Source organism: Anas platyrhynchos, chromosome 3 (genome assembly GCF_047663525.1).
Source record: "Anas platyrhynchos isolate ZD024472 breed Pekin duck chromosome 3, IASCAAS_PekinDuck_T2T, whole genome shotgun sequence".
In the NCBI taxonomy this organism is placed as follows: Eukaryota; Metazoa; Chordata; class Aves; order Anseriformes; family Anatidae; genus Anas; species Anas platyrhynchos.
In genome coordinates, this window is record NC_092589.1 from 27203352 (window position 1) to 27215210 (window position 11859).

Here is an 11859-nt window from a genome sequence, read left to right on the forward strand (position 1 = left end):
CTGCTCCTTGTACATCTTGCCCTCTAGACCTTTCACCATCTTCATAGCCCTCCTCTGGATGCTCTCAGTTTTGCCTTTCATTTATGAATTTGGTTAAACTTTTAATTTAAGGTTCCTGCTGGCATAGACTACACCAACATTTGATTCTAAGTGTCTACATACAAGTTTTATTTTGTCCATAAAGAGCATGCACAAACATGCATTATATAGTACCACAAATAAGAATTTTCTCCTCCGATTTCACTATCAATATTAAAACTTAGCAGGCAGTATTTCCATAATCAGAAGCCGCAACACCTGTCTCTAGTTTAACGTGCACTGGTTAATCTCCATATATACTTTTTAGAAAACTGTTTCCATAGAGGCACGCAAAACAAGTTTTAGGCCTGCATTAGTATTCTGAGGGAACTAACACTACAGAGACTCCTAGCATGGGTATTTGGCTTTCCACATACAGGCCCTAGTAAAGTAGTAATTAAGCTTCACAGCCTTAGTATTTTGGAAATTAAATTATTGGACAGATTAAGCCTTGAACATCGCTAAAAGACTTGCTTTCAAAAAAAAAAACCTCAGATTTTATTAGATAAAAAGTTCTGCACGCTAAGTAGTTATACATTTCTTCATACTTGCGTTATGAATATCCTGTGTTTCAAGCATTAGAGGTGCAATGCATTCGAGGACTTTTAAAAATATTAATCAATACTTAGATTTAAAAATTAGAAACCAAAAAATACAGCCAGCTCTACAGTACTCCTAAAAATAAGTTATTTTGACATTTAGAAGCCCCATCTCTAAATCAGAACACAACTTGTATATACAAGCTATATTATAAAAAGCATTACATAATTCAATTCAGCTTCCTGTTTAAGACAACCTTATGATGCACTCTTACAACAGATTCATTCCACAATTGTTCTTTAAATATAAAAAATATCACATGCAGACTTGTAATTGACATGAATTAGGTAGCTGGAATATGTTAGTTGCTACCCAAGATCAAAGGAAAGCTTTATACAGGCAATCATATGCATGCACTCCCCCTCCTCCAGCTCCCTTACCCTAGCAAAGAGGAAAACAAATGCACCAGTTCCTCCAATTTCATGTAGGATACCCTGGAGAGTTTTATATTCAACAGGCTGAAGTGTTTTCAAGTGATGAGAATCCAATACATTGCTCTGAACTTCTTTTAAACTGAAGGGTCTCTGAGAAGGAACAGTCTTCACTTGACCTTTCAGTCTAATAACAGGTTCATATATGGTATACTGACCAGGGCAGCACGTGGTATAAACAACAGCAAGACTTTCCTGAAATACAAGAGGTTTATTAGCCAAAAAATTAAGATAGTTGAACTGATTTAATTAAAAGAACACATACAGACACCTAACAGCAAGTAACAGCAACCTCAATGATTCATTTGTGCTTTACCATTCATATGCACTAAGTTTTGTACAGATACTCATGTACTAAAATGCAACAGAACTAAATTTAAGAATCTTTGTCATGTTTTCTTAACTTCCTTGGCTGTAACTAAAAAACATACACCAAGGATCAGCTTCCTGTTATCACCTGAAAACCAATCACAACTATTTTGCAAAAAAGGTAACAAATTTGAATGAAAATAAACATACTGAAATATCAGAAAGGGAAACAAATTTGCCTAAAAGTGGAAGAATGACCAAGTCCAAAATATAGAGTAACTGCTATTTTTCAAAATATCTCCAAAACATTTAGTTTTAAGTCAGTTCTTCAATCAGCTTCACCATTATAAAATGGGTGTCAATAGAAGATTTATACATAATTTACACATAAGGCTACAGAAGTTTTTACTGATGAAAAGACTAAATCAAAAAAATCAAACCTATCATAAGTAACCAACTCATTTTCACAGAAAACGAAAACTGGCTGTGTCTATTTATTTCACATAGAGGCTACAACAGAGTAATTACATTTAAGGCATTTGTTCTATGCAGAAGTACAGAGGTGGATTTTTCACTTGAACACATAGCTTTATTCTGGTTACTCACTGTAGTACCAGTTAGTTTACTAATTGGTACTAATGTTTACAAGGACTACATCCAGAAAGATCCTTTGCCTAAAGCTACGGAGCTTCTGTAGAACTATACCAGAAAATTCCCTCTTTTGGGAACAATTCATACAACAGGAGTTACCTGTATGAGGACAATTTTCCAAAAGTAATAGAAATCTCCAAGTGTAATATAAACTTATTTTTTTTTCTTTTTCTAACATAACTAATATTTACAACTGTATGCATCAGAGAAGATGTGAAAAACAACAATCCGCTATCTGGAAGATGACCATTCATTCAGTCAAGCTTTCAGCTCTCTCAACACCAGAGAAGAATTGGGATGAAGTTTTTGCTTCCTGTTAAAGCCAGATAAATCCTATCTTCCTGTTTTAATGCTAAGAAGTTAACTAAGCTAAGCTGTCCTTGACTACCTCTATGCTAATGAAGTGAACAGCTACCCATTAATCCTAGGACAGGTACTTAAAACAACTCTAGAGGTGCCTGCTTCTCAGACAAACAAAATGCATGAAGATGAACTCTACACAGGGTGTACAGTGCAACTCCCACTGAAATAAATGGAAAGACTTCTGCAGATATGTTAATGAGAACTGGATTTGCTCTTGCCAGCCTTTAGGTAGTAAAGCATTTTAGGAGACAGCAGAAATCAATTTCCCAGCTTCTTAATCAGTTCTAAGAGTTTAGGAACCATTTTTAAGTAGAACCTTACAATTAAAGGTCCAACATCCACTTCCTTTTTTGTCATGAAGAGCTCCTTAATTTGTTCACATTGTAGAATATCTTTACTTATGTACTTTGAGCATTCAGCCAATGTTTTGCCATATTTACAAGGCATTACAGACGTGAAGTCTGGTCCACAGGTATATAAGTAAAATGCTTCCTCTGGTCCAATCTTTGCACCTAGAACACAAAAAGGACATTAACTTCTAAGCATACATTAAGGTGAAGTTTATACCTTAAGAAGGAAGATTACTGGCTCTCTTTACAGGACCTGCTGATCTGAAACAACCAGTGAAGTCCAGTGCTAACTACTGTGAAGCAGTGACTTCTGCCACATGTCATAGGCCTGATTATTCAGTTCTATTGTCTTAAGTTCATACAGACAGCTTTCCTGATTTGTTTTCAGTTGCCTTTGGCACTAAATTAATCAATTACTCTTCTTTTGTTTTTTAATTGAAAAGTTATCTATCCAAGACTACTCAGTTCTCAAAGCATAGCAAGACTGTAGATAGTAAGAACATGCCACAACACCATGAAGACTTGATCAGAGTGACTCAAGGATCCAATAATAATAGTTCACTACAACCAACAGGGAGAAAAAAATAAGTGTAGAAAATAAAAAAGTCAAATGACACTGTCTAGAGAGTGAGGGAAGGTTATCCCTCAATTCCCTCAATTGACCTGTTTGTGAGAATGTATCTTCAAATGAAGCAACTCTTATCAGTTGCTTCAGAGAGTACAAGGACTGAAGTCTATGATGTTTGGGTACACAACAGCTGTATATCCATTGTTCTCTGGATACATCAGTTATACCAGCTGTAGTCAACACAGACCATATTGATTCTCCAGGTGGAGCTTACATTTACAGCAAACATCTCGCTGCCTGCTCAAATATGCAGTCTCCACACACACAACACATAGACACACCACACACCCCAGCCGACTGATTTCTAATGTAAGGTAGTTCTTACTAGACCACTGGACATGAAGAAATGCCAGAACTATAATCAGCAGGATTCTGGTCTTTGGGGCTAACCAAACACACAGAAGTCCTGAAAAAAACTTTCAGAAGAAAGAGAAGAATTGTATGTCCAAGAAAACCCTGAAGTAACTTGAGCAGTTTCAGAAATAAGCATGTTTAACACAAGGCATTTAGTGGTTTGCATTTCGTTTGATTTTTAATATGCTTCAAGTATTTTTAAATTACTAATTTAGAAGCAGGTAAATGAAATCTGTTTTCCAGTTGGCAGAGACCAAGTGCTTTAAGATAAAGGAGAACAAGTATTACCATCACTTCCCCCTCTATCCCCTTGCGCCCCAGTGTATTCTTTGAAGAAATTTTTAAGATCACTGAAGTAACTGGAATTGCCAGCTACAACACAAAAAAGACAGACAATAGTGGGAGAAGCAGAAAGACACATTAGGAAGTACTCAATACTGAAATGTTTGCTTACTTCCTCCTTAATATATTGCACTTGTAAATAATGTATTGTTGCTTTTACTGTAATAAGTGGCATTGTTAAGAAATCAAGTTAAGTCTTTAATCGGGAAGGAGGAAATAAAGATTTGTGCAAGAAAAACAAAGCATACAGAAGTACCATTAAAAAGAAGCAGATTTCCAAGATCCCATCTGCCTGACAAGCGAAGCAATTCTTCCTGAGATGATGTACAGTGGCCAATCATACAAAATGTTTTATTACTGTCAGATGACAAACTTGATTTCCTTGGTAGTGCATAATCTAAGTTGATCTCACATTTCCTAAAAATAAAGTATAAATAAGTGTTCAAAATTGCTACCTCAAGTAGTCAGCTTAGACTTAAAATAAATTTTAATACTTAGTAGATGAGAAGCCATGTAGTTATTGACATAAAATTAATAAAGCCATCTTCAACTTCTATAACTGAGTTTCAAGGTGCCTATAATGGTATGTATATTCAATTACTACCCAAGACAGAAGAAAAGGAATAGCGTTATCAGCTAGCTTTGCCATAAAGTCAGGATTTGCTAGATGGGAAATCCTCTCTCCTCCCCTCTAACCTTGGTGAAGAAGCAACCATACACATGCTATACACACACCCCTGAATTGTTACAGCGAAATTTTAAAATGGCAGTTTTTCAAGAATTTCTACTTGAAACTCCACCCCCCTATCCCCCCCCCCCCCCCAAAAAACACTACTTCTCAACTGTAACTTCAGCCTGCACTGAAGTAGCATAGATGCTTTCTTATCAAATAATTGATAGGTTTTGAAGAAAAAGATATAGATGTAACTAGTGTACATTTTACCTCTGACCAGAAACCCACAACAACAGCTTTCCATGGATATTTTTCTTGCCTTCTGGCAGCTGTAGATATGTTACTGCCAAATGCTGCCACCTGCCCACAAGGAAAACATTCTCTGGAGATTCAGCCTGTGCCAGAAGACCTGCTTTCATCTCATCATTTGGATCCATGCACATACTAAGAAAACAGAAAAGGGAAAACAAGTGTTTTCAAGTTTGCATTTTCAGCTCCAACTATGCATTTTATCAGTCACTTTGAGGTTCTATTTCTCATCTTTCACATATAACTTTTTAAATCACAGAATTATGTATTTAGAATGCTCAGAATAATCTATGCAAGTATGTTGTTTCACCTTAGTTACTTAATCTGCTTGCATGAATCTACTTGCATTTTAGATTAGTATAATATCTCTATTTTACAGAGAAGTAATTTGCATTAAAAAATGCAAGTTCTTTGAATCCTATGAAATTAAGTGCTCTAAAATTCAGGCTTTAGATCTGTTTTAAGGATCTAGGAAGTAAAATAATACTAAGATGTGTTCAGAAGATGAGGATTGTCATAGCTATTAAGAATTTTCACACCTGAGTTATGAAAATCTACAGCTACAAAAGCTTTTGCTGTGTCACTTCATCACTACCTTGTCACTTTGCATTACACTGTGTTTATGTCTCATCTTGCAACAAACTTAGGGCAACTATTTATATATATTTATATGAAACATATAAGATCTGAGATGTTATAATCCTGTAGGTTTATATACAATAAACTTCACTTGATGTTTCCAGCATGTACAATTGCTCTACTATAAAAATTAGTTTTCTATTCCACAGCAGCATTCTCTGCAAGCTGCTCCTAGAAGTTAGATAGGATAACATGTTTACAAGATGACTTTTGGACTAATACACCATACCGAAATATGAAAGCTCCAGTGTTCAAGTCTGCCCAGATTTGTATCATCAATGCTTTGGAACCCAATGAAATTATATGAATGCAGCCATCTTCAACAAGTTTGTCTCCCATGCTTAGGTATTCCATTCCTATAGACTTGGTTTCTTCTAGAAATATAAGCATGTTTATAAACAATTACAACACAATTCATTTTTAGCAAGCTAAAATGTGCATTTTTCTTCAGAGACTTAGGTCTTCTGTGTATTGAAACAGAGGTTAACATTAAGCACTTGGTACAGTTGGTATGTTTTTGTTTGGAATCAGATAAACCCACTAAACGTGTATACATTCTAATTCAACAATAGTTTTAACACGCCATCCCCTGTGTTGACCTAGCAGTCTCAGTGCACCAAGTCTTTAGACTTGGTTCTTTACAAATCATACTACCCTTTAAACATGATCTTGCATCCAGTATTTTTGTTTGGCTTTATGAAGCACAATTAGAGATCTTTTAACAAAAGTGTTTCTAGTAATTTCCAAGATTCAGCCCCGAAACACATTTTTTTTTAAACTGTGTTGAGTAAAAGTACAGTAGACGGCATCCTAAGTATTGTGACTGGGAGGCATTTTGAATACCTCAAGGAATATTTCCTCTTATAAACTATAATCCAAGAGATTCAGCTTGAAACAGTTTGGGAGCTAGCAAGTCTTAAAAAAAAGTAGAGAAGTGTTTTTACAGCTATTGATATTTATAATGGTACACAGGGAAATTTAGAGGATTTACACTGAGTCAGCCTCAGGCTCTTGATGGATTTAAAACATCTTTTAGTTAAGAGTACCAGTATTTAAATCCTAAATCAAGAAGATTTAGTAGCTCTCTATTGAAGAGAAAGAACACAAAAGCTACATACAACACAAAAGCCACTTGCTTCATCAACACGAGACCAATTAAATATGACAGTCTTCTCCCATGATCTTTCAGCTTCAGCATTGAATATTTCCTCCAACATAACATGAAGCAGAATAAAGACATTTGACTGAAGTTAAAAATTCAATGAAAACACTACATTTCTAAGGAAGTAGACATAAATCTAACAAAGATAAAACACTTCTAGCTTCGTTATTAAGTAAACATTCCTAGCTTAGTTCTTAACTATATCTTACAGAACACAAAGAACAATCAGACAGGTTATTATCACTTCTGGTTAATATTCATCATAAGGAAAAAGTGCAACCCTTTGGATCTGACATCAATTAGTAATAAAAAATAAACCAGAATCCCTCGCTGCTACCTACATAGAAAGAAGTAGTACTATATCCTCACCTGTGCTATCAAAGCTGTTCTCTCTTACAGAGAAGAGTCTGCTTCTTTTCTTTTGCTTCTTCCCCTTTTCTGTTGAATTTTCTGTTTCATGAACACCCTCCAGATGAAACCATAATGAGACACTGAAGCCTTCAGACATGTGTGGCCAACAGTTCTGTCCAACTAAAGGCAAGTGAATTGGGGCTACATGCCAAGAAGAAAGCAGCTGGTGACTCAAATTTTCACCATCTGCCTCTTTCTTATTCTGTGAAAATTTTGCTCTTTTTACTAGTCCAACAGTTTTGCTGTTGAAAGTGCCAGCAGATTTTTGTGAAGAACTACTACTCAAATTTGTGCCATACAGTAAAGGGAAAGCAAGGTATTGCAATGGGTTCATATAAATATTAGTTTCTATAATCTTCAATACACCCTTAAGCAGTATCTCCTAGAAGAAATAAACCAAACAAGTAAGTAAGAATCAAACTGTTTAATACCATGTTCTCAAGCATCATCAAGCATCATCTCTTAACTAAACAGAACCCCACTTCTCATTTAAACTTGGATTCATGGTTTTTCCAATATAGGTGGACTTAAATATCAGACTGAGACACAATTACAACAGTGAGTAGCTAGATCAGACTGTGGCCCAACAGTTGTGGGCATTTAGTTACAGCAGATCAATCTTCAAGTTACAATACATAGGAATACTATGTACATAGGAATACATAGCTGAACCACTGTAGGTGGCCATTGTGTGATCTTATCTCACATTTTTGACACATTAGAATAGAAGATTAATTTATACCTCAAAGGAGACCACACCTTTTACTCCCTGTTTGAGGGAGTGTGAGTGTACACACAGGCCATCCCTTTGTTATTGCATAATCAAGCAGCAAAACTACCTGAGCCCTTAAGCCAATGTTTCCTTAGGTACATAGCTAATTATTGCAAGCTACCTTTGAAAGATTGACTTGTTTCCCAGTTTGGTGCTATTTTATGTTCCACAATAATGCTTAATTTCCTTCCATGCGTTTTTTTTGTACAGACTCCCACACAAACCAATTGTTAGTTATTTTAGCAGTATATCCCACACAAGGAGTAGATTCCAGTGTTAAACAAACCAACTTAAGTCAGTATTTAAAGTAATTTCTGCTGTTAAAGCAGCACCCATTCCTAAAATACAGATGCTTTATAACTAAGGGAAAGGCTTTACATTTTACAGCATTACAATACTCTGTCATCCATAACCGTAATGTCCATCTGCTTAAGACAAGTCCTGTTTTCTTGTGCTAAAGAAAGGAGTTTCTAGTATATGCAACAACAGACTTCAAAATCCTCTCATTTCTCTCCAACTTCCCTATGTTTTGAAAGTATGTTGTTTCAACAACCAACATTGCTCTTAAAAAGTCCTTATTTCCCAAAATACTTTGGCACAAAAGGATTCTTTTTTCCTTCTCAATTTTGTAAGATGTTAATGAATACATACCGTACAAGGCGTCTTCTCCAAAAATATCCTTAAGAGAAGAGTGAGCTCTTCTGAACTTATTTGTGAGCTCATCAAAGAAACTAGCAGGTCTACCAGCACCGCTTGACATGCTAAAAATAAAGAGAAAATATTCTTGAAGAGTATGTTTGAAAAACTTTATAAATTTATATTTGGTACAACTATGAGGAAGAATTAACTTGGAATTCAGTGTTTTGTGAAAAGATTTCAAACTCAGGAAGCAGCAATGATTACAAGATGAATTCTACAGTGATCTACCTACTTCCTGACACTATTAACATTTAAAGTTCCATTGAACAAATCTAGATCACTACAGCAAGTTGGGCTTCCAGGTTTGCAAAACAGTCTGAAAATCTAGGAAACCTAGCATATAGATTGCAAAGGTTCTTCCTACAAAGCCAGAGATTAAGTCCTGGGATGGCTTACAGAGTTTCCTGCTGTGGAACAGCCTCATTCTGTGAGCTACCTTAGAATAAGTTTTTACTTTGCTTCCACTTTCTTGGATTAGCTAGGGTATTTTCTGACTAGAAAAACACAATCAAGATAGTACTAAATTTTGGGTTACAAAGAAATTTGAAATAAAAGCTTATGCTGTGATGGAGTCAGATTTAATCAGTGAACTAAGTGCTATTTTTCCCAAGTAGTGTTTGTTAACATTATCATCCTAGGTCTGTGGTTTCAATTACTCTGTTCAGCTCTGGCAGAATTTGTATAAATAACAGTTTCTACTAGTTCAGAAATAGCCCTGTATTTACACAAATTAGATATCCCTCACAAGTTAGAGACAGCTGCATCCATTCACACATGCCAATGAATTCACTTTGTAATGTTTTTTTGAATGTGAATTCACAATGTTTTGCATTTTCCATTGATGGTTAAAAAATTGGGGCTATATACGTTAAGTTATAAAAAGTGTTCAAGTAACCTAGACTCCGTACTCACCATGAAAACTAGATTCCGTTTGTGTCAGTATGTTCATAAATCCTCCCAAAATGTGTTTAACAGCACCCTGTTCAAAAAATACAGGGGAAAATGTCATGTCTCAAGAATACACACAAGCTCAAAGTATTTTTTTCCAAACAGTTATTATGCACTGTTGATTTAAGTAAGAATAATTCTAGTTGGTTTACTTTTTTTTAATATATATTTGCTAATGAGTATGCTTTCATGATTACAGTTCAAATGCATATCAGAAAGACTCTCAAATCCAGATGATTCAAGAAAGTATCCTTTACCACCATCCATTCAGCAACTGAGAACTACTCCCTTGTGTTCTCAACCAGAACAGAATTAAAAAATTTGACAGGTTTTGACAAAATACAACATGTTGGTATATAGAGATGCAATACTGAACACAAATTTAATCTCTCCCCAACCTTTTTGTGCAAGATTATTTTAAAGAGTAATTAGAAAGTCATTTACTTAAGAGCAACATGTTTCAGAAATACGATTTTAAATGTCACATAAAGATCTTGTAAGTATATACAAGGTTTCTAAACTGTTTAGTTCAGTAGATATATACTTGCTTTTTTAGAAACACACTAAAAGAAAAAAATAAATAGTATTTTTTACATGCTAAAGTTCAGAAAAATAAAATATGTACTAGTGATTTAAAGCTAGTAATCCACACAATGACTGGAAGTACCAAAATAAAACATTTTCTTCCCACTTTCAGATTAACCTGTCAAGCACTAACATCACTTCATCGAGTTATTATATAAACAAACACTAAGCTTACTTATATTTTTTATTTCTGCAAAACAAGTTTAATAAAGCTTAGTTATTTGAAAGCAAAACAAGCTAGCCTTCAGAAATTCAAAATTATCACAAAGACATCAACATGTGCTTAGCTGATTAATATTATAGCTAATATAAATATTATAGCTAATATAAACTTATGAGGAGCAACAGTGAAATGTTTTTCAGGCATAGTATTGAAAGTTTCTAAAAGTACACTACAAAATATACATGTATCAAATATGTATGTACATATATACTCTTTGTTTTTTTGTTTTCTATATTCAGTAGCTTGATGGTTTCTAAAACCACACACGGAGCTTTCATGATTGAACGGTTTTGATGAAAAACTGTGAAACTCAAAAGCTCTGTAGGTCAACTGTCTTTCAATACAGTAGTTAAGCATAATTTGTTAACTTCTTAATGCAATGCAGCTTCATTGACAATATCAGTCGTTTACACTGTTTCAAGTCTTATCAAATGCCATAACAAGTAATAATGTTTCTGAGTTCACCTTATTAGCTACACTGTTACTATAGAACTGAATAAAAAGAAAATACTGCATTTCAGAAGTTTTCTGAAGTGTTGCATTTGTTTAATAACATTTTTACCTGTTCTATAAGTACAGTGGCATTTCTCTCCTTCTGGCTGACAATTTCCAAGCAGCTTTGGAATACATGAGCAAGCACATCTAAACTTGCATTACCAGCCGACAGCAAGTTCAATTCTAACATGCAGATTTCAGGATATATTAATTCTCCTTGATTGATGTGTTCGGCTAGGTCATTAAAATAACCTGTAGGATCAATACACCCTGGTTCTGCCTTTGCATCTGCTCCTGAAAAAAGACAGTCTTATTGAAAATTACTCAGATAAATACAGTTTGCAAGATTTAAGTAGGACATCCAAGGACATACTTTACCTAATCTTCTCAAAGGTACAAAACAAAAACAGTCGCTAGCATATCAGCAGTTTTTCAGAAATTCGTAAAAGTTACAAGCTATTCTGCTTCAGATTTTCTTATTTTCCTGCCAATACATAAGGGCAAGGATGCAGTTTCTCCCATTACGTGTTCTTGAACTACATGCTTTCATTTGCTGGGAAATGGACATGCACTGCAATGATGAAATATGCAACTGAAAATATGGCAGTAAAACGCAGTGCATCAGAACCTCAGCTTCTATAAATAACTGTGAGCCTGCTAAGAAAGGACATCAATTTAAATTAACCTTTTTTATGTTAAAAGATTGGAGGAAACAGCTCTTTAGTTATTTAACTCAGGAAATATGCATGGCAGAATATCTCTATGACAATCAAGAAACAAACATTTAAGCCCCCCTCTCACAACTTGGTGAGACTTTAAAACACATCACTTAAAACT

General features: G+C 34.8%; 1 protein-coding gene across 3 annotated transcripts in view; it reads right to left on the minus strand.

Annotated features, from left to right (window-relative positions):
• LYST (lysosomal trafficking regulator) overlaps positions 1 to 11859 on the minus strand; it is an 80849-nt gene that overhangs the window by 39556 nt on the left and 29434 nt on the right. For all 3 annotated transcript variants that reach the window (XM_027453762.3, XM_027453761.3, XM_005023846.4), the window contains exons 9-17: positions 11090 to 11316; positions 9684 to 9750; positions 8724 to 8833; positions 7259 to 7682; positions 5957 to 6101; positions 5050 to 5223; positions 4363 to 4523; positions 2754 to 2944; positions 1059 to 1304 (exon numbers count right to left, since the gene is read on the minus strand). In XM_027453762.3, the coding sequence (XP_027309563.1) occupies positions 1059 to 1304; positions 2754 to 2944; positions 4363 to 4523; positions 5050 to 5223; positions 5957 to 6101; positions 7259 to 7682; positions 8724 to 8833; positions 9684 to 9750; positions 11090 to 11316 (1745 nt within the window). The remainder of the gene's footprint in view (positions 1 to 1058; positions 1305 to 2753; positions 2945 to 4362; positions 4524 to 5049; positions 5224 to 5956; positions 6102 to 7258; positions 7683 to 8723; positions 8834 to 9683; positions 9751 to 11089; positions 11317 to 11859) is intronic.